This window comes from Lactuca saligna, chromosome 8, assembly GCF_052625555.1.
Source record: "Lactuca saligna cultivar CGN05327 chromosome 8, ASM5262555v1, whole genome shotgun sequence".
NCBI lineage: Eukaryota > Viridiplantae > Streptophyta > Magnoliopsida > Asterales > Asteraceae > Lactuca > Lactuca saligna.
The window spans coordinates 286,038,258-286,065,045 of NC_136424.1; the positions used below are offsets into that span (position 1 = coordinate 286,038,258).

Consider the following 26,788-nt stretch of genomic DNA (forward strand, 5'->3'; position numbering starts at 1 on the left):
GCTCGGATGAGTCGGTATTTGGGAGTACTGAGGAGGGATATCCGGGAGTTCGTATCGAACTCGTCATATCAGACTTTTGCTGAGCTTCAGGTGAATGCCAGGAAGCGTGAGATCGAGTTGGAGACCCAGGCCAGGGAGGAGGCCGAGTCTCAACGGGTGGATCGGCGGCCGGCTCAGTCTCAGCCGGCAACCAAGCAGATCAAGTCCGCCGATTTGAGATCCGGAGGTCAGAAGAGCCGCACTTGCGGAAAGTGCGGCAAGGGTCACGAGGGGGCATGTCGATCGGGTGCTTGCTACAAGTGTGGCAAGGAGGGGCACATTGTTAGAGATTGCCCCAAGGGAATCATGGTTTGCTTTCATTGAAACCAGACTGGCCATCGGAAGGCCGAGTGCCCCCAGCTTCGCCAGGGATCTACGCCTGCTGCCAGGGTTCCCGAGGTTCGGACAGTGAAGGCCGAGGCTCCGAAGGCTCGTGGGAGAGCTTTCCAGTTGACTGCGGAGGAGGTCCGCGCGACGCTTGATGTCGTGGCCGGTATGTATTCTTTCATGTATTTACATTTATACTGAGATATTGTGCTTATATTATTATATGCGTAGGTACTTTTCTTGTGAATCATGTGCCTGCTTTGGTATTGTTCAACTCGGGTGCAAGTCGGTCTTTTTTTTCGTTGGCTTTTAGCCAGCACATCAGTATCGATCGGGAGGTGATGAGTCGACCCCTGCGAGTTGCTATAGCAAATGAGAAAGCAGTGTACGCCACCGAGGTGATTCGAGGATGCGTGCTCGAGATCTTTGGGGTCGAGTTTCCTATAGACTTGGTCCCTATAGCTATGGGGGATGTCTGTGTTATCGTGGGCATGGACTGGTTGAGTAAGTTTGGAGCAGTCATTGACTGCGAGAGACAGCTGGTGATGATTCGAGACCCTAGTGGGGGAGTGCTCACGGTTTATGGCGAGGGGACCCGGTGTGGGTCGGCGTTTTGTTCAGCTGCCAGCGCAAGGCAGAGTTTGCAACAGGGCTGTGATGGATTCATAGCCTATGTGATGGATACTCGTGTGACCACGAAGAGGCCCAATTCGATTGATGATGTCCCGGTTGTATGCGAGTTTTCGGATGTGTTCCCCGAAGAGTTACCGGGTGTGCCTCCGGAGAGGCAAGTGGAGTTTCATATCGATTTAGTTCCAGGAGCGGCGCCCATCGCCAAGGCGCCTTATCGTCTCGCTCCGCCGGAAATGCAGGAATTATCCTCGCAGCTTCAGGAGCTGTTGGGAAAGGGATTCATTCGACCGAGTAGCTCGCCTTGGGGAGCGCCGATTTTGTTCGTCAAGAAAAAGGATGGTTCACACCGGATGTGTATCGATTATCGGGAGTTGAACAAGTTGACGGTTAAGAACCGATATCCGTTACCTAGGATCGACGATCTGTTCGATCAGTTGCAGGGGGCATCTTGGTTTTCCAAGATTGACTTGAGGTCGGGGTATCATCAGATGAGGGTTCGCAAGGAAGATATCCAAAAGACTGCTTTTAGGACTCGTTACGGACATTATGAGTTTGTGGTGATGCTTTTGGGCTCACCAATGCCCCGGCCGCATTCATGGATCTCATGAACCGGGTATGCCGACCGATGCTGGATCGGTCGGTGATCGTATTCATCGATGACATTTTGGTGTATTCAAGAACTAGGGATCAGCATGACGAACATTTGAGGGAGATTCTTGGGGATTTGAGATCGGAGAGACTGTATGCCAAGTTCTCCAAGTGTGATTTCTGGTTACGAGAGGTCCAGTTCCTCGGGCATCTTGTTAACCAGAAAGGGATATTGGTCGACCCGGCCAAGATTGAGTCGGTGTTGAGGTGGGAGGTGCCAAGATCGCCCACCGAGATCAGGAGTTTTCTGGGTTTGGCTGGATATTATCGCAGGTTTATCAAGGATTTCTCCAAGATCGCTGTGCCACTCACTAGGATGACCCGGAAGGGTGTTACGTTTTCATGGGGACCAGAGCAACAGTCCTCATTCGAGACGCTTCGTCAGAAATTGTGCGAGGCTCCAGTGCTTGCACTCCCGGAAGGGATGGAGGATTTTGTGGTATACTGTGATGCCTCTATATTGGGTTTGGGGGCGGTGCTTATGCAGAGGGGTCATGTGATATCGTACGCTTCAAGACAGTTGAAGCCTCATGATTCGAGATATCCCACGCACGACCTGGAATTGGGGGCGGTGGTGTTTACCCTCAAGATCTGGCGACACTATTTGTATGGGGTTCGGTGTACGATATACACGGACCATAAGAGCTTGAAGTACTTGATGGATCAGCCAAATCTGAATATGCGACAGAGAAGGTGGTTGGATGTGGTGAAGGATTACGATTGTGAGATCCTGTGCCACCCGGGCAAGGCTAATGTGGTAGCCGACGCGTTGAGCCGTAGGGCGGATAGCACCCCGATCCGAGATATTTGTATGAGATTGATGGTATTGACCCCGATTCTGGATATTATTCGAGGAGCTCAGGTAGAGGCTGTAAAGCCAGAACATCAGAAGAAGGAGCGGGTTGTAGGTCAGGTATCAGGATTTGTCACGGATGGTCGAGGGCTTATGACTTTTCAGGGTCGGATTTGGGTGCCGTTTGTGGGCGGTGCGCGTACTATTTTGATGGAGGAAGCACATCGATCGAAATTCTCGATTCATCCTGGTGCTACGAAAATGTATTTGGATCTCAAAAAGGAGTACTGGTGGCCCTGTATGAAAAGGGTGTTGGATAAGGTGTCTAAGTCCATAACTATTTCTGGTATGTACTTGACCCGACCCGGCATGGTCCATATGGGTTGCATGGCATCATGCAATTGGATAGACTAAATGAGAGAAATAACACTTGGAGATTATTAATATATTATAAGTTCTAATATATTAATAATATTATTTGATTAGTTTGATCAAGAATTAATTTAGAATTAATTATGTGATCAAAAGATAACTAATTAAATATATGGGTTGATTATGTAAATCATCCATATCTTGTATAGTGGGCTAAAAGGCTCCATGGACTATCAAGTTGGGTTCCACCCATAGGATGCTCCATGGATGCTCCATGGGAGTTACAAACCCATGGGTCATGGAAATGAAGAGTCATGACACATTAGGGTTTAACCCTAGATGTGTCAACACTATATAAGTAACATGTTCTCCACCTAAAATCGGGTACACTAAGAAACAAGAGGGCTTGGCCGATTTTGAGAAGTGTGTGTTCTCTCATAAGTTCTTCCAAGAGCATTTGGTGTTGTGTGAAGCATTTGAGGCATCACACTTGGGGTGCTAGGCTCACAAGGTTTCAAGGAACACAAACAACAACAAGGTAAGTTATTCTATCTATACTTTAAGTTAAAATTGTTCCCCATGTATGCTAGATAGGAATATAACCTTGGAATTCAACTTTGCATGATAATTAGACAAACATAGATCCAAGGTTATTAGGGTTGCATGTACACTTAGGAAGTGTTAGAATGCTCAAAACCCATCAGTGGTATCAGAGCCTAGGCTTGTTTGCTCTTATTTGCGCTTAAAAGTTGAAAAAAGAATCGGAAATCTTGCTGTCTGCGAATGGACTCGTCGAGTCTATAGGGGGGACTCGTCGAGTTCATGAGTATCTTCAACCAACTCGGCGAGTGAGTTCATGCACTCGGCGAGTAGGGTCGACTGATTGCAGAATTTCGATTTAGTTGCTGGAAATGAATTAGAAACATTACCCTAAACTGTTTTGGTAATTGAAAACTTGTTTTTGGTGGTGTAATGTCTTTGCTAATTCATTTACAACAACTAGTTATCAAAATTACAAAGTTTTAAATGTAATTTTTGATTGTGTTCATATTCATGTTCTTGTTCTTATGATGTTTTAGATGATCATAGGAATTATTTGTAACCTATGTGGTAGATTAATTCTTGATCATAAAGTGTTTTAATGGAGTCCATAACTTGTCCTCAAGTTATGGAAAACCAAGAGTCACACTTGAATTAAAACCATTAAAACAAATACAAGAGTTAGAAAAATGAAGAGTCTTCATTTTATTACTCTATTAAACTCATAAGTTACAAGAAATGAAAAGTTTTGAAAGTTACAAAACTTGCCCTCAAGTTTTGGAACAAGTAAAGTTAAGTTAAAACTTTAAGTTCCAACCCCTAGAATTTTAAAAGTTAAAATTCAACCCTTATACTTATATTATGATGATTTAATAGTTATATATATATATATATATATATATATATATATATATATATATATGTATAAGAATAAAGTCGTCTTACCGCTAGTACGCCTCATTCACGAAGCCGGTCTATAAGGTGGGTATAAGGTTGTTGCCTATAAAATGGTGACTTAATGGGTGTTTACTCTCACCCACCGCTTGCTTGACTGGTGGAGGGTCGTTAGCCGAACGGGTAAGACAAGGACTTATAAATTCTCATTCAAAGTATGATGAATATAATAAAGTAACTAAATGTTTTATTAAATTCCCAATCTTAGTTACTTTAGGAAAATGTGAATAAGGTGCTAATCCATGAAATTACACTTTACACTTTGTCTAAGTCGTTGGTGGAGCATGTGAGGTTAACCGGCACACTAACTTGGACTTAACAAGGTAGGTAAAGGGTGACTTAAGGTTTATTATAGTATCGGTGGAGCGTGTGTGGTTTACCGGCACATCGATTGAGTGATAAACTTTAAGGGTACCAAGTGATTTGCATGGTTACTTCACACCTCGTTTTGTGATCCTTGGTATCCCAGTCACAAAACTTGGAGGGCACTCTCGAGATTGAAACATGCCTTTGAAAAGTTCATTGGATCTCAAAGAATCTAGGAATTTCTAAAACCAATAAAAAATAAATATCTAATATTTCGGTTTTCGTGGTGGAAATTGGTGAATCGTCATTCACCTACCTTTCAAATATGGTATAGCTTAGATTACGGCATACCTCTTCTAAGTTATATTATATTATGATTGGATCCTAGCCTTAATATTACATTTGGGTGTTTTATTAAGGACTCTCTTAAATCTATACTAAACTTGTTCTTCTTTTTCAGATGTCTTCAAATAATGCTTCTGGCTCGAATCCTAATGGCTCCTTTACTCTTATGAGTCTGTGTGGGAAAGTCACCTTTGATGGATCCAACTTCAATAAATGGATCAGAAACATCAGGATGATTACCCGCTACGAGGACAAAGAATATGTCCTTGACAAGGAGCTTAAGGAAATTGATGAGTCCACTACAACTCCCCAGGAGATCGCTGACTTTCATACTCATGAAAGAGATGCAACCAAGGTGGCTTGCATCATGTTGGCCATAATGACAGCTGAACTCCAAAAGTCTTATGAAGATTTCTACCCTTATGAAATGCACCAAGATTTGATGGAAAGATACCATCAAAGTGCACGACAAGAGAGGTACGAAGTCATCTGCTCCATGATAACAACCATGATGAAGGACGGAGATTCCGTCACGAGCCACATGCAGAAAATGCAAAGGTATGTGGATCGTTTGCTGAAGCTTAATGTGAACTTCCCTGAGGAGCTTGCAATAGATATCATTTTGCACTCCTTACCATCGTGCTATGATCAATTCCGCATGACATATCACATGAACAAGGAAGAGGTCACCCTCAGCAAACTTCAGGGACTTCTCAAGACCGCAGAAACAGGTCTTAAGGGGAAGTCGGTTGCTATCACTCCTACTCCAGACTCAACTCCGGTCTTGGCAATAGGGCAAAGTCGAGGGAGGAAGAGAAAGAGATCTTCGAAGGGTACCAAGGCTCGGACCCTTGATGGCTCTTCTTCAAGTGGAACCAAGAAAGGTTTCATTACTCCTTCTTCTGACCCAAAAGAGGCTGAATGCTTCTATTGCCATGAAAAAGCTCATTGGAAGCGGAACTGCCCAAAGTACCAGCATGATGTGAAGGATGGGAAAGTCAAACCCAACCATGCAGGTATTTACACTATCATTTCTAATAACTCACCCCATTCGAAATCTTGGGTCCTTGATACCGGTTGTGGTATTCATATTTGTTGTGACTTGCAGGGACTAGGAAAAAGTGAGAATGTGGAGCAAGGAAGAATAAACTTAATCATGGGAAATAGGAAAGTTACACCTGTCACCAAGATTGGAGTTTATACTTTATCGCTAAGTAGTGGGTTAAATTTAGATTTGAATAAATGTTGTTATTCGCCAGAAATGGCAAGAAATATTATTTCCTTTCATGCATTGTACAAACAAGGTTTCACCTTTTCGTTTGATAATGAAGTTGGTTCGATTAATGCTTTCTTTAATAATGTACTTTATTTTAAAGCATTACCTTGTGATGGTGTGTATGAAGCTGTATCTGTTGTAGATAACTTAGGAAATAATGTTTTGTGTATTGATTCTACTAATAATAATAACTTGGATAAAGCATCATTATGGCATTGTCGTCTTGGACATATAAGCAAGAAACGCATAGGCCAACTCCAAAAAGATGGAGTCTTGGAGTCGTTTGACCTAAAGTCAAATGATAGTTGTGAATCATGCTTACTTGGAAAAATGACAAAGTCACCCTTCACAGGCTCGTGTGAAAGGGGTGAAGGTTTGTTGGACCTTATACACACGGATGTGTGTCGACCATTCAAACATGCCACAAGGGATGCTAATCGTTATTATTTGACTTTTACTGATGATTCCAGTAGATATGGATATGTCTACTTAATCAAGCATAAGTCAGAGACTTTCAAGAAGTTTAAGGAATTTAAACAGGAAGTCAAGAATCAATTGGGCAGGAACATTAAGATGCTTCGATCCGATCGGGGTGGTGAGTATCTTAGTTCAGAGTTCCTCGACTATCTAAGGGAATGTGGGATTGTCTCACAATTGACACCTCCCAGGACACCGCAGTTGAATGGTGTGGCTGAGAGGCGTAATCGAACCTTGTTGGACATGGTTCGTTCCATGATGAGTCGAGCTTCGCTACCAATCTCATTCTGGGGGTATGCCTTAGAGACTGCCGCCCATATCCTTAATCTAGTCCCTACAAAGAAAGTTGCCAAAACTCCTCACGAGATGTGGACTGGTAAAGTACCTAAACTAGACCACATCAAGATTTGGGGTTGCAAGGCTTTCGTGAGACACGAGACTCATGATAAGCTCGAACCCCGAAGCGAGAGGTGTATTTTCATCGGCTACCCACAGCAATCCTTTGGTTACCTCTTCTACAGACCTAGTGACAATGTGGTCTTTGTAGCAAGAAGAGGAGTCTTTCGAGAAAGAGAGTTTATAAGCCAAGGAGATAGTGGGAGGCAAATTGATCTTGAAGAAATTCAAGAGTCAAGTGGTGAAGGAACTTCAAACTCTAGCCCTCAACCTGAGGAGGAAACTCCTGTTGAGCCAATTGACGAATCTGTACCTCTGAGGCGTTCCACGAGAGTTAGGAGTGCACCTGAGCATTACTATGGTTTCCATATTACTGCAGAAGGTGAGACACTTATTAGTGATGGAACACTAGTAAGTCAAGATGACCCTAACAGCTACGAGGAAGCCATGGCAGGCCCCGAGTCTGCTAAATGGAAAGAGGCTATGGATAGCGAGATACAATCCATGTTTGACAATCAAGTTTGGAACTTGGTTGAAAATGTACCAGGTCGAAAGACTGTAGGGTGCAAATGGGTCTTTAAGAAGAAGACCGACATGGATGGTAAAGTACACACTTATAAGGCTAGACTAGTTGCAAAGGGCTTCTCTCAAATTCCTAGAGTGGATTATGATGAGACCTTTTCTCCGGTAGCCAAGATTAAGTCTATTCGGGTTCTGTTAGCCATAGCCGCATTTCATGACTATGAAATTTGGCAAATGGATGTCAAAACCGCTTTCCTTAATGGAAAGTTGGCTGAAGATGTTTACATGAGTCAGCCAGAGGGTTTTGTCAGCAACAAGTACCCCAATAGAGTGTGTAAGCTTGAGAAATCCATTTATGGATTAAAGCAAGCACCTCGCAGATGGAATCTTTGCTTTGATGAAAAGGTCAAGGAATTTGGCTTTTCTAGGAGTGAAGATGAATCTTGTGTGTATGTCAAGGCTAGTGGGAGTATAGTTAGCTTTTTGGTATTGTATGTGGATGACATACTACTCATAGGAAACAACATTCCAACCCTGCAAGAAGTAAAGTCCTGGCTTGGAAAGTGTTTCGCTATGAAGGACCTTGGTGAAGCTGCCTATATTTTGGGGATAAGGATCTTGAGGGATCGGAGTAAAAGACTAATTGGACTTAGTCAAAGTACCTACTTGGAGAAGGTGCTGAAGAGATTCAGAATGCAAGACTCCAAGAAAGGAGAGTTGCCCATCCGGAGTAACGCCAAACTGAGTAAGACACAAAGCCCTAGCACTGAGGCTGAGATAGCACAAATGAGTCGAGTACCTTATGCTTCGACTGTAGGATCGATCATGTATGCTATGACGTGTACTCGACCTGATGTAGCTTTTGCCCTGAGCATGGTTAGCAGGTTTCAGGGGAACCCTGGCAAGGCACACTGGACTGCGGTAAAGAATATTCTCAAGTACCTACGAAGGACTCGGTGGGAGTGATGACTTGAGAGTTGTAGGGTATAGTGATGCTAGCTTCCAGACTGATAGGGATAACTTCCGCTCTCAGTCGGGCTGGGTCTTTACCCTAAATGGAGGGGCAATTTCTTGGAAGAGTTCCAAGCAAGAGACAGTGGCAGATTCTACTTGTGAATCAGAGTATATTGCAGCTAGCGAGGCGGCAAAGGAGGCGTTATGGCTGAGGAACTTCATTGGAGACCTTGGAGTTGTACCAGCTATTAAAGAGCCAATGGAAATTTTCTGTGATAGTGAAAGTGTTGTTGCCTTAGCCAAGGAACCAAGGGATCACGGGAGATCCAGACACATCGACAGAAAATACCATTTCATCAGACATCGGATCGAAGAAGGACTCCTCGTGGCAAAGAGGGTATCATCAGATGAGAATCCGGCAGATCCCCTCACGAAGGGACTGACTCGGGTTAAGCATCTCCAGCATGCTCGGAGCATAGGGCTGAAGGATGATATTAGATTTAGTAGTTAGATAACCTCGAAATTTGTAAAGTGTAATTGACATCTGATGATGAATAAAAGTGTTTTATTTATGAGTAAAGTGTTACTATCTCTTGTCGATCGTTTACTATATTTCTTTTGCATGTTTTGACTTCCAGAATAATTTTGTTTGGTATAACATATTATTCAAACCTCCACAGTCGGTCATATGTTGGAAGTAGATATGAATCAAGACTGTCATGTTTGGTTGTAGAGGTCTTGGACAAGGCTACAACAATCATGAGTGCTCATAAGTTCTGAGCATTGGACTCAACCCACGCTCACTGGAATCACTTCATGGAATTCTATCTCGAGTGATCGTGAGACGGTAATATCATATAAGTCTTTAAACCTAGAGATATGATTTGTTACTTACAAGTTGGTTATGCATTGATTGTACGAAAAATGCATTGGTAACTCGATGTTATAAATCGTGCTCTTGTGTGTAATTCAATGAGTAGTAGAACAAACATATGAGTCGAAGTTTATCTGTTCCTTCTTGGATTAGAAGCTGATATCTGGGCCCCTCGATGATTTTGTTTTGACCTATGTACCGGGCCCGGTCAGAACTAAATTGATGTGTTCAATGAAGTTCTTTGTCAAACAAATCGGAAATCGGGAAACAAACTGTTGGACAATAAGTAAGACATTGTTCCATGTATTTGTCCGACTGATATCTAGAACAGAGGATTATATGATCACTTATCTTAAATGGCGTACCATCATCTTCTCAGTTTCGAGAAACCTTGTAAAGAGCTACGATTGCCGATCGGTTCCTGAAGTCATACTTGCAGTAATAGTTATTAGACTTATCCAAGTGGGAGACTGTTGGATAAGGTGTCTAAGTCCATAACTATTTCTGGTATGTACTTGACCCGACCCGGCATGGTCCATTTGGGTTGCATGGCATCATGCAATTGGATAGACTAAATGAGAGAAATAACACTTGGAGATTATTAATATATTATAAGTTCTAATATATTAATAATATTATTTGATTAGTTTGATCAAGAATTAATTTAGAATTAATTATGTGATCAAAAGATAACTAATTAAATATATGGGTTGATTATGTAAATCATTCATATCTTGTATAGTGGGCTAAAAGGCTCCATGGACTATCAAGTTGGGTTCCACCCATAGGATGCTCCATGGGAGTTACAAACCCATGGGTCATGGAAATGAAGAGTCATGACACATTAGGGTTTAACCCTAGATGTGTCAACACTATATAAGTAACATGTTCTCCACCTAAAATCGGGTACACTAAGAAACAAGAGGGCTTGGCCGATTTTGAGAAGTGTGTGTTCTCTCATAAGTTCTTCCAAGAGCATTTGGTGTTGTGTGAAGCATTTGAGGCATCACACTTGGGGTGCTAGGCTCACAAGGTTTCAAGGAACACAAACAACAACAAGGTAAGTTATTCTATCTATACTTTAAGTTAAAATTGTTCCCCATGTATGCTAGATAGGAATATAACCTTGGAATTCAACTTTGCATGATAATTAGACAAACATAGATCCAAGGTTATTAGGGTTGCATGTACACTTAGGAAGTGTTAGAATGCTCAAAACCCATCAAAGGGATGTCGCTTGGTTTGTCGAGAGGTGCTTGACTTGTCGGCAGGTCAAGGCCGAGCACCAGCGACCGCACGGTAAGCTGCAACCGCTAGAGATTCCCGAATGGAAGTGGGAACAAATCACTATGGATTTCATCACCAAGTTACCGCGAACTACGAGGGGAGTCGATGCGATTTGGGTGATCGTGGATCGGCTGATGAAGAGCGCTCATTTTCTAGCCATCAGCGAGAGCTCTTCTGCGGAGAAGTTGGCCGAGTTATATGTGAGGGAAGTAGTATCTCGGCATGGGGTGCCGATCTCGATTATTTCGGACCGTGACGTGCGTTTCACTTCCAGGTTCTGGAAGAAGTTTCATGAGGAGTTGGGTACTAGGTTACATTTCAGTACTGCATATCATCCCCAGACAGACGGTCAGAGTGAGCGGACGATTCAGACACTCGAGGACATGCTTCGGGCATGTGTATTGGACTTCGGAGGAAGCTGGGACACCTATCTACCTTTAGCAGAGTTCTCGTAGAACAACAGCCATCATTCGAGCATTGGTATGCCACCCTTTGAGTTGTTGTATGGGCGGAGATGTCGCACCCCCATCTGTTGGGGTGAGGTAGGACAGCAGGTTATGGGTAGCACAGAGATCGTGCTTCAGACGACCGAGCAAATTCAGCTGGTCAGGCAGAGGTTGTTGACCGCTCAGAGCCAACAGAAGAGTTATGTAGACAGACGACGGTCTGAGCTTGAGTTTCAAGTTGGTGATCTTGTACTCCTGAAGGTCTCTCCTTGGAAGGGAGTGATTCGGTTCAGGAAGAGGGGCAAGTTGGGGCCCCGATATATTGGTCCTTTCCGTGTGATCGCGAGGGTGGGCCGGGTAGCCTACCATTTAGACTTGCCAGCAGAGTTGGGGCAGATTCACGACACCTTCCATGTGTCGCAGTTGAGGAAGTGTATAGTCGACGAATCGGCGGTGGTTCCATTAGGGGATATTCAGGTGGATGCAAGCCTGAATTATGCTGAAAGACCAGTAGCCATCAGAGATTGGAAGATTAAGGTTTTGAGGAACAAGGAGTTACCCCTGGTATTGGTTCAGTGGCAACATCGGAAGGGATCAGAGATGACCTGGGAGCCGGAACGGGAGATGCGGGAGCAGCATCCGGAGCTATTTGCCTAGCGGGACTTCGAGGGCGAAGTCTTATTCTAGTGGGGGAGAATTGTAACAGCCCGGATTCCCAGGTATCTTTACTTTCATATTTTTGATATTCTATGAGGGGACTCGGCGAGTTGGAGGTCGAACTCGCCGAGTCGGGTTGCGGTTTTGGGCGGAGGTTCGCATCCGGACTCGGCGAGTCCAAGGGATGGACTCGGCGAGTCCGCGCTGTTTAATGAAACCCTAATTTCCCGGTCCTAAGCCCTATTTAAAGGACCTTATGGCCTTCATTTGCTGCCACCTTGAACCCTAAGTGCACCCATACGACTGTGAGCCCTTGTGAGTGTGATTAGAGGCCATTTGTTCATCATTTTGTGTATTATTGCAAGAAAGGAGGGAGAAGATCGAGCTTGAAGAGTTGGGGAACTTGGATCTGCTTCTATTTCATCAAGGGAACCTTCTTGAGGTAACTTTCAGAGCTAAACTTCGTATTTTGGGTTGATGTGTCAAATCTAGGGTTTCTTCTTGCCTTATTTGGCTTAAATTGGAAGTATGAAAGGTCCCATGGAGATATGGAACCTAGATCTGGACCTTAGCAGGTCCAGGAGGCCCCATATGACAAGCTTTATGTCCATTCTTTTGAGTTAGAAGCTAGGGTTGCCATATTAGAGGTTATTTCTCCAAAATGAGCCTTGTATGCGTTGCATGGCGACCAAGACTGAGACTTTACGTGATAAATAAGCTTGGGAAGGCCAGATCTATGTGTGTATGGAATAGATCTGACCGCAAAAGCCAGTTTTAGCTGATGCATGGCATGGACTCGCCGAGTCTGAAGAACAGACTCGACGAGTCGCTTGAAGATTGTCCTTGAGACCACCCAGTGTGTAGTCCTGCCGAGTTGTGGGTGACTCAGTGAGTCGCAGAGAGTTAGAAAGGTTTTGACAGGTGGACCGAGTCAAGTTGGGACTCGCCGAGTTGTCCTTGCGACTCGGCGAGTTGAGTCGCGGTGTCCCCGTGATTCAGGCCCAGGTGGAACTCGTCGAGTCGGGGGAGTACTCGACGAGTCAAAGGGAAAATCCTTGCGAGTTGGTTAAAACGCGTAGACTCGCCGAGTCACTATAGTGCACTCACCGAGTCCGGTCCAATTGACCAAAGACTGTTGACCAAGTCAACCTATGTTGACTTGATATGGATGGTCAACCTTAGCGGTACAAATAATAATTATAGATTCATGATATCATAGGAGGATTACAGCTCGAGGGTTCGAGCACGAGTGATTCCAGGGTTCACGATTAGCAAGGCATACGAGGTCAGTCTTCTCACTATACTGTACCCGGAAGGGTTTGACTGTGTGACCAGAAGGTCAAATATGATATGAGATATATGTCTTATGTGTGATAAGTTATTCGTTATATGTGCCATGTATGATATGCTTGATTTGGTCCGGAAGGCAACATGTTATGGGTCGGAAGGCGTGGTCATATGGACCGTAAGGTTGATGTGGGTAGGACCGGAAGGTTTACCCAGTCGGGACGGAAGTCCCCTGAGACACATGGACCGGAAGGTCAAGGCCTGGAAAGGCGTACGTGCGTAGGTTGTATTTTGGGGAACTCACTAAGCATTTATGCTTACAGTGGTTGTGTTATGTGTTTCAGGTACTAGCGAGGACCGTGGAAAGGCGCCGGTGTGATCGTACACACACTCGGGGAAACCATTTTGTGATCTTTTGTGATGTAATCGGTCGTGACTAAAGTGTTACATTGGAACCTAAACTTATTACTCAATGTTTTGATGATTGTAAAAATGAAAAATTTTTGGTTTCGGAATTTATGACGTTACAGCTTATAGTTTCAGTTTTGGTTTCAGGTACTTCCACAAGTAAAGGGAAGAGCTTGGGATGATGGCATCGCACACACCACGGCTTCAGTTTTTGTCATGGGAGTTGATTAGCTTTTCATTGACATGATTTGATACAGTCTTGATACAGTTTTCTTGTGATACTTTGTTATAGTTTTGATACATAGACGTATGGGTTTTATTATATGGTATTGATCTAATGATTTTAGTAATGATTAAACAAAAAAAAAATTGAGTCGTATTTTAGGATGTTACATGGAAGTACCTGAAACATAATGTAACATCCCGAATCCTAGGTATAATATTTAATTAATTTACTTTCATAATTTTAGAGCAACTCGACGATTTGGATGCCCCAACTCGCAGAGTAGAGGAGTTAGTTGGCTGCGTGATTTAGAGTCTACTGGACGAGTTGGAGCACCCCAACTCGACGAGTAGGTGTTGAGTGAGAAAACCCTAATTTTCAGGGTTTGTGTCCTATTTAAAGGACCTTGACCGGAAATCCGCCTCCCTTATCACCCTTATACTTTGTGAGAAACCCTAATCGAGTGTATTCATTTGTGTGTGTGTGTGTGATAGAGAGAGAGAGAGAGAGAGAGAGAGAAAAAAAAAAAGCTAACTTTCGGTGTTCTAGTGCACATTTGGAAGAGGAGTGAAGAGCATCAAGGCTTGGAACGAGAAGAGGCTCTTGGATCAAGTGTTTTTCAGTGCTAGCTTCAGTTTGAAGGTAAAAGGCTTCAACCTTGCTCATTGTTTTGGTTAGATCTCCTTCCTAATAAGTTTAGGGTCTTTTCCATCCTTTCTTGAGTTCTAAAGTGTTTTGAGCTAGCCATGGAATTGAGATCCCAGATCTAGACCATATTTAGTCCCTTGAGCCCAAAGATCCAAGCTTTATCAAGCTGGTGACAAGTTTATATGCATTAAACCCTAAATAGAGCTTGTGTTGACATTTCGAGCTCTAGATGTCATGCATGGACATAAAGCTTGCAACTTTACGTGATATTTCAGCCTTGGGAGGCTAGATCTAGAGTTTGGTACATTATTTCTGCTTAGAATTGTCTAAATAAGAATTTGTTTAGAAAAACTCGACGAGTGCATGAGCCAACTCGATGAGTTAGCTAGGGTTTTCCCCGATAGACTGAACACGCCACAACTCGGTGAGTTGATGAGACAACTCGACGAGTTAAGTTGGATTTTCCTGATACTTCTGAGAAAACGAGGGAACTCGACAAGTCGCGTAGATGCACTCGACGATTTTAGTCATCATGGACTGTTGACTTAGGCATTGACTTTCTTTGACTTTTAGGGTTTGGACAACTGTGGACTTTAGAGACCATGGAGGGGTAAAATGGTATTTTCACCTTTTGTGAGATTTAGTGGAGGGGTTAGCTTAGCATCTCGAAGTGGTTATTACAAATTGCTTATTAGAGATAATTATATTCGGTAGGTGGAGTCTAGACTGTTTGTGGGGTGTTAGATCCACTTGCTTACTTCCGAGGTGAGTCTTCTCTATACTTACCTAAGCGGTAATATTGTGTGACCGGAGGGTCTTATTGAGTTATCGACTGGAGGGTCATATTTGTTTATACTGAGTTATGTGATATTGTGCATTTTATCTTTGTGATATATGTTATATTATTCCGTGTTTTATTGAGATAGGACCGGAGGGTCCAAACCGAGTTGTAAGACCAGAGGGTCTTCACAGAGATATAGGACTGGAGGTTCCAACCCGAGATGTGAGACCGAAGGGTCCTCACTGAGACACATGACCGGAGGGTCCACACCGAGCCGTGAGACCAGAGGTTCCTCACCGAGACACATGAGACCGGAGGGTCCATGCCGAGTTATAGCCATGAAAGGCTTATTATTTGTGTATGTGGTATTTTGGGGAACTCACTAAGCTTCGTGATTACCCTGTTGTGTGTTATGTGTTTCAGGTACTTCTCAGGTTCGCGGGAAGACACCGACTTGATTGTTCACACATGTTCGAGACTATGTCGAGGATTTTAGGATATTATCAGTTGTTTTGTTAAATCATGTTTTTGACATTTGATACATTGTGATTTTGAGAAAATATGATACTGATTTTATGTGATTTAAAAATGAAAATTTTGTTTGAAATTTTAGAGTGTTACACATAAACTAAAAACTGTAAGCACAAAGCTTAGTGAGTTCCCCCAAAATGCCACATACTAAACACACATACTGCCAAACATATCTTGGTGCTCGCCTACCCCTTCGGTCTATTTCAACCGGATACTTTCAAGCATATTTGGGTGCTTGCAATCCCATTTGGTCTATTTCAACCTAATACTATTAAGCATATATGGGTGCTTGCAATCCCCTTCGGTCTATTTCAACCAGATATCAGGTCTATTTCACCCCTACCACTACACATAATATCATAATCAAATAACCATAGAAACATCAACAAATATTGGCATTCCAAACAATCATCTTACTATAAACATCAACTAGTAGGACGACATTGGTGCCCTTAAACCATGGATATAGTGAAGGTAACTCACCTCTAGATCCAAAATCAACTACTGTTGCTCTCTCTATCAGCTACACCAGTGCTACTCCACACCTAGATAATGGTACAAGAAAAACCTTAGATCTGCCCTTCAAAACCAAGAGTTGGCCAAAAAGTCAACTCAGGTCAAAAGTCAACGCCTGGGGTCAAAGGTCAACTTTCTCCCTTAGCTCACCCTCACGTTGTATTAAGGCTCACGTCGTGAGAACAGACACGCCTCGAACTCACTCAGTGAGTCGACTCAGCTTTACTCATACAACAAGATTCTCAGATCAAGGCAATCGCCTAACTCACGTCATGAGGTTCCATTTCTCACGACGTGAGATCAATTCAGACCAAATTTAAGCATTAAGCTCTTAATCCATTAAGACGTTCATTGGGACTTTACAGAATGCCTTTCTCGAACCTAGAGACCATAAAAATCATAGTTTTTCAATCATACATGTCCAATGCATGATTTAAGCACTATCTAGGTCAAAAGAAGGGTATTAAGGGTGGTCCGATGAAGTCATGCCAATGAAGCTAATGTTCCAGAAGGTGTGGTGGTGGTGTTGTGGGTTTGATTTGATTTTGGTGGTGGAGGTTCCGGTTGGGAGGATGACATATAGAAAAAAGAAGAGAGAGAGAGAGAGAGAGACTATGTGTGTGTATGGTGGGTTTATTTTGTTTTTGTTTTTCATTTTTTTATAAGAATAAGAAAATAAATAAAAGAAATTAAAATATAATTATTTAAGGAGCGTATTAGTCATTTTAGGTGGGATGTGGACCAAAAACACAAGAAAATAAAACCATATGGATCAAAACCACACAAAGTACTTAAAATTGGACCAGTAATGCACCAACATTTTATTTTGAACAAAAAACACATAAATTTACCAGCTAAAGGACCATTTTTGCAATTTTGTCTAGATACAACCAATTTTAGATTATATATTTTCATTTACATATTTATAAATAAACATGGATGCTTTAGATTATATATTTTCATTTACATATTTATAAATAAACATGGATGCTTTACTTTTTTCTTGATAATCATAGCATCAAGATTGAGCCAACGATACCATAAAGTTCGTATAAAAATGTGTCCTTTATATACTGGACGTGACAAGCTTTTGCTCTTTTGAAACAAATAAAAAAAAAATAAAAAAAAAATAAAAAAAACATATCTCTTGAATAAAATGTTACACCCTCCGCCATCCAATTTTGACCAAGTGTGGAAGACCTTTATTCTAACATAAACAAAGCTTCTTTAGGTAAAATATCTTTGTTTTTCGTATTCTCCCCCATCAAAACTCGAGTATTCACTCAAACCGAATCAATCATAAATTATCAGTTAATTTAATAGCCTAATGCGTCTTAAAAAATTAGTGGTTAAAAAACCATGAAAAATACAAAAAAAACATTGTTTATAAAGTGTGTGTGTGTATATATATATATATATATATATATATATATATATATATATAACAAATTTATAAAGTATGTTTATAAAAATGTAAAAAAAAAATGAGAACAAAATAAGTGGAATAAAAGATTATTTATAACTGATTATTTCTTTCCAAGTAATTGATTACAAAACTTTTTGAATTTCAAATTTTTTATTAATAATGTTAATTTTAAGGGATTTAAAAGAATTTAAATTTTAATGTAAAATCATAGAAAAAAATATACATCATTTTTAAAGAATATGTAAAAAGAAATAAAAAATTATTAATAATAAAAAAAAAAAAAAAAAAAGACAAATGACATCAATAATTTCTTTTTTATAGACATGAATATTGAAAAAGAGAAGATGGGTTGGAATGTGGGATATAAAGATGGTTAAATGTATGAAAAGGCTATTACGTTAAAAAGAAATATGCATTTTGAGAGTAATTTAGGGACAATATTTGTAATTTAATTAGCATCTTTTACGGTGTTCTGGTGAAGAGTGAAGACCTACTCTACCCGTGCACACTTTGTTTGTGTATCCTGGCTATTAGTATAAAGATTCGGGTATTTTAGCTTCGGGCTTCTTCATTCCGATTCCAATTCCAATGGCGTCCTTTTTTTGCTCGACCAGGTTTTTGTTGCTTCTTCTGGTCCTATCGGCGATCCCTGTAGCCATCATCATATCCCTGGAATCAGCTACTCCGAGCAGCCACTACTACCAGTTCCACAGCACCGGTTGGTTCAGAGAATCCAGCAAATGGGACGAAGTCAAACGTCGTTTCATCGTTTCCTTCACGGACGGCGGCGGTCTTGGCGTGGTCAATGTTCCTGATGATCATAACCCCAACGACAACGTCGTCCTTGAAGAGATCCCTGTCGTGAAGAATACCGACGCCGTTGGGAACGGGACCTGTGGCCTTTTCATTGACCGGCCGAGGAACCGGGTGGTGGTGGCCATCGCCGATGTTTTTGGAAACACTTACAGTGCTGTTGCGGCCTATGATATGGATTCATGGAAACGCTTGTTTTTCACACAGCTTAGTTCCTCAGGTACTGACTACTGATCATCTCCTCCTCTCTTTTGTTTCTGTTAACACTTACTTAATACTTTCGTCCTTAAAACTCTGAAACTGTTTTGAATCATCCACTGAAAGTTACAATTATTAGATTAAAAAAAAAAAAAAAAAAAAAAAAAAAAAAAAAAAAGTAATACGGATAATGCCATTTCCGAGAATCGAAGGTTGTTATTGAATGCTATTGTATATGCCAGAAACAGCATAAAAACAAGTCCACAATCTAAGAAACAGGAATTCTCATTTTATGAATATTTCCCCAAATCTTCAATAGATGCTAAGATATATGTTATCGATATTATTTTTGAAATATTCATATTTTAATTTATGTTTTATTAAAACTTTTTGCTGCTGTTGGGTTGGTTTAGAGTTGAGATTAGATATTATGAAAAGAAAAAATTTGGTGAATTCCAAAGTAGGATTGTAGGACTTAACATGGTAAGTTTAATAGGCAAAATTTCAATTTGAAGGCAAGCAGTGCTTCTAAAAATAGGATATTTATTGGTTATTAGCCATTTCATGTATTCCATATAGTATAGACTATAGAGTATAGACAATGTAGAACGTTGTTACAAATAAATAATCTGACATATAAATGTAGCCAGCCTGGCGAGGAGCATCTGTTGAAAAGTACCTAGGTTAAAGTGGATGCTTAAATAATTAATTGAAAATAGCAATTAGGAAGGAACACCGAACATGGAGTTTGTAATATTGTATTTAATTGACATTTCCTTCCTCGGTAGGCCCACCAACCACCCACCTAATTTAAACGAAAAAAACTGAGCCGAGGTTCGTTATTTCCAAGACTTGAGTTGTGTTGTGGCACATGTACGACTACGACTGCTTTTTTTTTTTTTTTTTTGACTTGTTTGTTGTACCAACTCCCATCAATTACGTATGGATTTTAATAATCAATTTTATTTGTAAGTTGGGGCGATGTTAACTGTTTGTTTGTATGTGAGCAGCAGATGGAAAAAGCTTTGCAGATGATGTAGCCGTTGATGCAGAAGGGAATGCATACGTAACAGATGCGAAAGGTACACAAATATGGAAAGTTGGGGTAGACGGGGAATTACTGTCGGTGATAAGGAGCCCAGTATTTCATGCTAAAGAGTGGTACAAAGACATAGTGACCCTGAACGGGATCGCGTACCACCCAAATGGCTACTTACTGGTGTCACACACCATGACCGGAAATCTGTTCAAGGTTGAAATAAAAAACAACAATAAAGTTACAGTGGTGAAGGTTGATGGTAGCTTGAGCATTGCAGATGGGATGGAACTTTTAGCCGGGGGAACTAAACTTGTTGTGGCAGGAGCCAATGGTGTGAAGTTGGTGGAGAGCAAGGATGATTGGGCAACAGCTTCCGTGATTGGAAGGTCACCCGTGCTTAAGCATCGGATTGCAACTGCTGCCCTTGTCAAGGATGGGAAGGTGTATATCAATCACGCACTTGGCATGGGTTACCCAAACAAGAAACACGTCCTTCTCCAAGCCACTTTTTCTTCTTCTTAATCTCAACACCACACCCTCTTTTCCTTTTCCTTTTCTTTTTACACTACTCATTTATGTTATGTTGTATTTGTATGATAAACCACGAACTCTTCTGCCAACTATATCTATATATGCAACGGAAAACAAAACACGTCCATGCTAATTCCTACCTTCCTTGTTTGTAATATTATTTATTATTCCGGGTATTAATAGATAAGATGGAGACCATTTTCACCTCTACTACATAAAACTCTAGCACAACAAATAAGGAAAACAGAGACTTTGGGAGGAAATAACATTATCAAACCCCACCCCACTCAAAATCAACAACTCTACCCAATACATCCTCATTCATTCATTCATTCATTACAAGATTCAATCACAACAATAATACATACACCGCTGCCATATCTCTTATTTATCCTAACAGTAATATATACAAATGAGACACCCATGCCATCACAAATGCTCTGCCTGCCCCACTCCCATTTCCACCTTATTATTATTATTATTATTATTATTATTATTATTATTATTATTATTATTAAATGCTGCCTATCTACCGTGTATACATATCACCTTTCTTAAGGCACATAAATACATACATACATATATATATATATATATATATATATATATATATATATATATATATATATAATAGGGGGCACAAACGTACTGCTATGCCAGCACCAACGTGGAATAGCTACATAAGCTACTTTTTACCTCTCCAGGCAAGCAACCAAGATGGAAAGAGATTAGTGCTTCTTAGCTCGAGCTTGAGGGAGTAAAATGTCATCTGGTTTAGAAGCATTGGGCTTGCGAGCCCATGCAGGTGCTTGATCAGGCCCATAACGATAGTCATAGAACAGTTCTTCACCAGCCTCTATACGCTCTCGAGCAAATATGCCAACCCGATGATCCCCTGCCACCATCATCACCTGCTATGCATGCATGTACACACCAACCAAACAACCAACCAACCTCTCTTTAGAGTTTAGATTTGGTTTTAGATTTAGGTTTAGGTTTAGGTTTACGGAAAATTAACACATACGGTACCTTTGCATAACAGTTGGGATTTGATGAGTGGTTGGCAAATTTCAATTTGTCTCCCTTGCGGTAAGCATCAAGCACATACTGCATCATGCAAGCAAACAACCAACCAACTATGACAACTTGTTGCCAAAACCAATATCATGGGATTTGGATTGGATTGGATGGTTAATGTCCACAAAACTGTGAATCTCAAAACAAAATAGCATTGAAACTGGTTGCTTGCCTGATCATTCAAATCAAAAAGGAAAGAGGAGTTTGCACGGTCGTATATTTTGCCTCGCTTATCTGCTTCACGGTGTGAGATCAATTCACCAGTGTACTCTCCAAGATACTCATTTCTGTTCACAGAATTCTAGGCACAGAGAAAAACAAAACACCATTTAACTTTAACTTTAAAACCAAAAAAAAATATATATATATATATATATATATATATATATATATATCAACTATCCTACCTTCAGAAATGCTCCCCAACCAGCAACATCCGATTTAGCCAACAGAATCTGAAGACAACAATAATCACAAAACTATAACAAATTGTTTGCCATAGATATACAATTAACAGAGTCTTAAATATACTATGAGATGGAGAGAAAGAGTGAAGGATTATCAAAAGCAGAGGGATGCTAACCCTTTGCTGCTGCCTGAGAAGGAGCCTCATATTACCACAGTGGCCTTCTCCTCTTCTTTGGGGCTCTCCTACGGAGCCATCACCACAACTGCAAGATGCAGAAAGAAAGTCGAGTATGGAAGGATATTGATTGATTGAAAGACAAATCAAAGGAGCAATTTGATTTTGCACCTGACCCAGCAATTTCGGCAAACATCCGGGTCGCATTCACGGCCAGCAGCAAAACATGGGCACTGCCGGCTTCTGCATTGACTCTTTGCACAGTGGCATCCCCTGAACCTGTTCTTGCAGCTTTTCGAGCACCTAAAACATCATCTCATTTATGATTTATTATTATATTATTTCCAAAACGAATAGTCAACAAATACATACCCACAATATTTCTCACAGCAAGTAGCATTATCTAAACAGGGGCATTCCTTCCCACACATAGATTTGCATCCACATGGAATATACTGCTTGCAAGACTGATTCTTCCCATCAGCAATTCGTCTCCAGATTGAGGAGGGATGCCCAGCAGACTTCCATGAATATTTTAGTTTCTTTGCTCTACCCTTTCTGCGAAGCAGCCTTGACCTTGACCCCGTCTCTTGCTCCTACATAAACATGTTTAATGTTTAACACAACATCAACATGGCCCATATCTATCCCTATGTACAAGGACCAAACCAAACCAGACCAGACCAGACCTTAGCATTTGCATCCACTCTCTCGTTGCCATTTAACATAGAGCATGCATTCACTGACGTTTCTGCTCCAATCTCATACATATAACTGGCTACTTCTATACAAGTTTTTAACCCACAAAGTAAGTTTCTGGTTATCAGGCAGCTGCAAACCCATCACAATCATGTTACACAACCTCAAACAACAAACAACATTAATGCTTCACAAACAATAATCATGTACCTGTTTCTCCCAAAAATCTCTAATCCCTTCACATATAATTCTTTCTCAAGAGGTTTCCATTCACAATTTACTACTGGATTTGACAAATGGACTCCTCCACTACTCAGATCTTTCATCACATCTGCTGAAACACAGCCAGAACTAGTTGCTTCATCCTTTCTGGTTGTTTCATCTTCGGTAACATCCATCTCCATGCTTTTTTCATCACAAACTCGAGTATCTTCAATTGACAACCTTTTCTGTTTTTTAAGGGAAGATTCTTGCTGCTCGTTAGTCACATCTTTTGATTCTTCTAACACTGTGACTGTGGTTGTTTGTTTTGATACCTTTCGCTTCCCTGTATTGTCATCATACATAGATTAAACCATCATACCAAGTACCAACAGATACAGGTTCACATGTAATTAAAACAATCCTCTTTCCCCCTTCAAAAGCCAGCAATGAGGAGCAAATTTATATATGAAAAAAGAGAGACTACTTGCATCTAGCCTCTAAAAATATGCTTTGTGTAATCATCACCTGGATCAACACCAGTCTGGATCTTCTGATCTGAGGTTCTGTTGTGTGTCTCACTTAAGACATCCACACAATCTGAATGCTTCTTCTGAGTTTGAAACTGCAATAATTTGAGATACAATTTCATTTTGAAGGGATAGATAAAGAAATAGATACGAATGAATGACAATCAATTTATCAATAGTCAAAGGGGGAGCAAAAAGATAGACCCTTTGATGGATCCTAGTGACTCAGTTACTAGGGAATGTGAAATGTAGATTGGGTTGGTAAACCTGAAGGTAACAGTGGTCACTGCAGGGTTTTGCATTTTCTTGAGACTCAAGAGGGCAGAACTGTCTTTCGGTCTGTTTAAGATGCAAGTGGAAGCACATTACATTAGTGCAGGATGCAGTAAATCCCACCATGAAAGTGCAATGGTTGTGAGAGCACAAATGCTTACAGGAATAATAACAGACTGAGAGTAGCCATGAAGACGACAATCAAATACCTGTCACATTCACATAAATAAGCAGAAATGAGCATATTACCATTGACCCAATCTAACCAACAGTAACCAAAAAGTACCAAACATCGCCGACAAAAGAGATTATCAAGAGAATCTAATGAAGCACTAAGGCTTTTGTCCAGAGATATGTTCCTATGATGCTCATGGTCTGTAGAAGTACACACATCTCGGTTTTCTTCTTCTTCTTCTTCTGTCTTCAGCATGATACATGCCTCCTACATCACAGAAGAAGCAAGAAAAGAGAATATTGTAACAAGTATATGGAAGAGTAGTAAAAAGTAAAATTTGACGTGGAAAACATGAGTTCTTGATCAAGAAGATATCGAAGCAACTTGAGTACATAGATTTCTGAAGTATTTCCACCGATATGTTGTGTCAAGATTTTAAGTACTTCCTCACTAGGCTCATAATCCTGACAAATCGTCCTGCAAAATTCAGCATGTAATGATATGTTTTCAGACCTACATGAATGATTATTTATGTTTGAGCTAAAATATTTCAACTAACCTCATGATGCGATTTTCTGCCTCAGAAAATTCGTGTTTCTCTTCCTCTAGTTCAGTAATCTCTTCCTCACTGTCACTACAGATGAGAGCTTCACTTCCATTTTGGTCATAGTAGATACGTCGCCTCCCAACAACTGACTGGTCATCAGCCATTCTCTGATTTCTGTGATCCAAAAGCAAAAGAAACTGGTTCAGTAATCTTCTCCTGTTTATGTATATTTAAAAAAGAAAGTAGAGATGATGAAAAACCTGTCCAAAAATATCCAAGTAGTATAAGGTGGTATTTTATCTGCAGGTGGTAGCTTAGCACTTATGGAAATAGCTGCTTCTTGAGTGGTGGTGTTGGTGTTATCATCACTTGATATTTGGCCAGTAAGAAGGCAAAGGGGATTTTTAATCCTTGAAGAAAGCATCTTACCCTCTCCATCAGACGAACCATCAGTTCTAAGCATAGCTAATGACAGAAGCTCAGAAACATCGCTTCTTAACTTCTCTCTATTCTTCTCAACATTTTCCTGTTCAACAGTAAAATGGTAACTACTTTTACTTACTAACTTTATTTCTTATGAGCACTTGCTGGGTGATACATGGTTAGGTGATGCCATTAGATGATGAAAACAAACACAAACAATAACTACATGATACAAAGTACATCATAACAGGTATCAACTCACTTTAATCAAAAGAGCCCTTTCTGCTTCAATCTGCTTCTTCAGTTGATTTATCCTTGATGTTAAGATTCCTAAATCACCAGAAAATTGCTCTCCCCGCAAATTCTGTCAATTTAAGGAGGATGGTAATCAGGACAACAAAATGTATCAAATGATTAATATACAAATACAACTTTGGTCTACTGTTTCCAATAGTCAAACAAAACACCAAGATATAAAATTTGAAACAAAAATCTTCACTATGCATTTAAGCAATATTTGAAGTATTGGAGAAATATAGTTCTCTTCAACCAATGCTCCTTGCTTTTCTTTTTCCGCAAACAGTGTATCAAGCATGGAAATGTAATAGTCCCTCCATTCTAAGATTCAAGATGCATTTTTCTTGTGGACTCATAGAAAAATACTATCATTATAAATCTCCTTAATTGAACAAATTCAAAAAGAAATGATTGGGGTAAATAGGCCACTTTTACAGGTAGCACAGGTGCAATCATGTCAGATTGAGCTGTTTGATAATGGGAGTAAAAGTTATTCGACTATGCTTCAGAACCACCAGCTGGTATTGACTCAACAGTTATATAGATGTGCATCACTCCGGAAAACCAAAAGGATTGAAATTTCCATGATAACACAAAGGAAGTAGAGCACAAGCCATAAGCCTTAAAGGGATGATGTTACAAAATCAGTATGAGTATCATGTTAAGTATAAAGTTGAACCCTTAGAAATTATACACAAACAGCGAACAAGAGAAGAGGAGAATATAATTTTTAGTATTAGTACCAAATAAGTTCGCAATTCAAAATAGTACCAATTGAAGTTAAAATTCAAAATTTTCTTAGTTTCACCGGTTCAGTCAACTGGAGGCGTCAAGTATCGAAAGAAGAAAGTCATATAGCAACCTCCCATCCTAGAACAACTCAGTCAAGTGAAAAATGATCATCGTCAATTATGTAACGCAAAGGCATGAAACTTTAAGAAGTTACGATCGATCATCAATTGAATTATATCAACAAGCCCCAAATTCATACACACATAATAGAAAAGAGAATACAAAAGTGTCTGTGCATTTAGAATACGAGTGATCAATCAAGGTGCGTGTCTGTGTGAATTCAAGGAACAAAAAGATGATGAGAAAGAGCGAGAGAGAGGATACTCTGGTATTAGAGGAATCGGTGGATTTGGAGGTGGAGACCATCATCGATCGCAGCGGAAGGAGGAGTGAAGTGAAGGGTGTAAGTTGTAAGTTGTAATGGAGGAGGGATGAGCGTACGCAGAGGGTTTTATCACCCTGAAGGGATACCCGCGGAAAATCTGGTGTGTTATTGGGTCCACTGCACTGCTAGAAAGAAGACCACCCGGCACCCTAAGTAAAATTAAAATAAATAAAATCACAAAAATACCATTTTGGGGAGACTTATCAAATAGAGCAATGGAATTAAGCTTTGCATCCCACGACTCATGACGCTCTTAAGTAAACAACACAAATATATGTACAATCCCGAAAATACCTTACTATTTCGATGCAAAAAAGATATAAAAACATGGTAAAAGTATAAATACAACCTAACAAAAAAATAGGAACAAATCTAGCTCCCCTCTCACGGTTTGTACACACACATGTGATTATGGTGCTACAATAGCCTACTTGGCATTAAGATCAAGGCTCTTCGTATGAACGAAAAAAAACAAGTAACCTCGAGAGATCACCCAGAGTCAAACTACATTAAATGGGGGATCATATCCCTTAAATACCAAAGGATTGTGGCTTATCTG

General features: G+C 40.6%; 2 protein-coding genes across 4 annotated transcripts; one reads left to right on the forward strand and one right to left on the reverse strand.

Moving 5' to 3' along the window:
* Positions 1-18,060: 18,060 nt before the first annotated feature.
* Positions 18,061-20,380, forward strand: LOC145010691 (uncharacterized). 2 transcript variants are annotated; one of them, XM_078969200.1, is made up of 2 exons: positions 18,061-18,699; positions 19,691-20,380. In XM_078969200.1, exons 1-2 carry the CDS (start codon positions 18,255-18,257, stop codon positions 20,236-20,238), a joined length of 993 nt encoding a protein of 330 aa, XP_078825326.1. In that variant the 5' UTR covers positions 18,061-18,254; the 3' UTR covers positions 20,239-20,380. The 2 variants fall into 2 exon arrangements, with proteins under 2 accessions (XP_078825326.1, XP_078825325.1); XM_078969199.1 differs by having other exon boundaries at positions 18,066-18,699; positions 19,688-20,380.
* A 157-nt stretch (positions 20,381-20,537) lies between these two features.
* On the reverse strand, positions 20,538-26,366 carry LOC145010690 (histone-lysine N-methyltransferase EZA1-like). 2 transcript variants are annotated; one of them, XM_078969197.1, is made up of 18 exons: positions 26,169-26,366; positions 25,018-25,119; positions 24,593-24,858; positions 24,345-24,506; positions 24,178-24,262; positions 23,897-24,052; positions 23,772-23,819; positions 23,605-23,676; positions 23,336-23,432; positions 22,817-23,153; positions 22,597-22,738; positions 22,280-22,503; positions 22,079-22,210; positions 21,908-21,995; positions 21,732-21,779; positions 21,497-21,625; positions 21,277-21,354; positions 20,538-21,161 (listed from the first exon to the last, which is right to left on the reverse strand). In XM_078969197.1, exons 1-18 carry the CDS (start codon positions 26,211-26,213, stop codon positions 20,976-20,978), a joined length of 2,397 nt encoding a protein of 798 aa, XP_078825323.1. In that variant the 5' UTR covers positions 26,214-26,366; the 3' UTR covers positions 20,538-20,975. The 2 variants fall into 2 exon arrangements, with proteins under 2 accessions (XP_078825323.1, XP_078825324.1); XM_078969198.1 differs by having other exon boundaries at positions 20,538-21,158; positions 26,169-26,365.
* Between the last annotated feature and the right edge of the window lie 422 nt (positions 26,367-26,788).

Coding starts and splice junctions, on each gene's coding strand:
- LOC145010690 (XM_078969197.1), bottom strand. CDS start 26,213: ATGATGGTCTCCACCTCCAAATCCACCGATTCCTCTAATACCAGA. Junction 23,820..23,896: donor TCTTTTGTCGGCGATGTTTG/GTACTTTTTGGT, acceptor TGAATGTGACAG/GTATTTGATTGTCGTCTTCA. Junction 21,162..21,276: donor ATCCCAACTGTTATGCAAAG/GTACCGTATGTG, acceptor ATGCATGCATAG/CAGGTGATGATGGTGGCAGG.
- LOC145010691 (XM_078969199.1), top strand. CDS start 18,255: ATGGCGTCCTTTTTTTGCTCGACCAGGTTTTTGTTGCTTCTTCTGGTC. Junction 18,700..19,687: donor CACACAGCTTAGTTCCTCAG/GTACTGACTACT, acceptor GTATGTGAGCAG/CAGATGGAAAAAGCTTTGCA.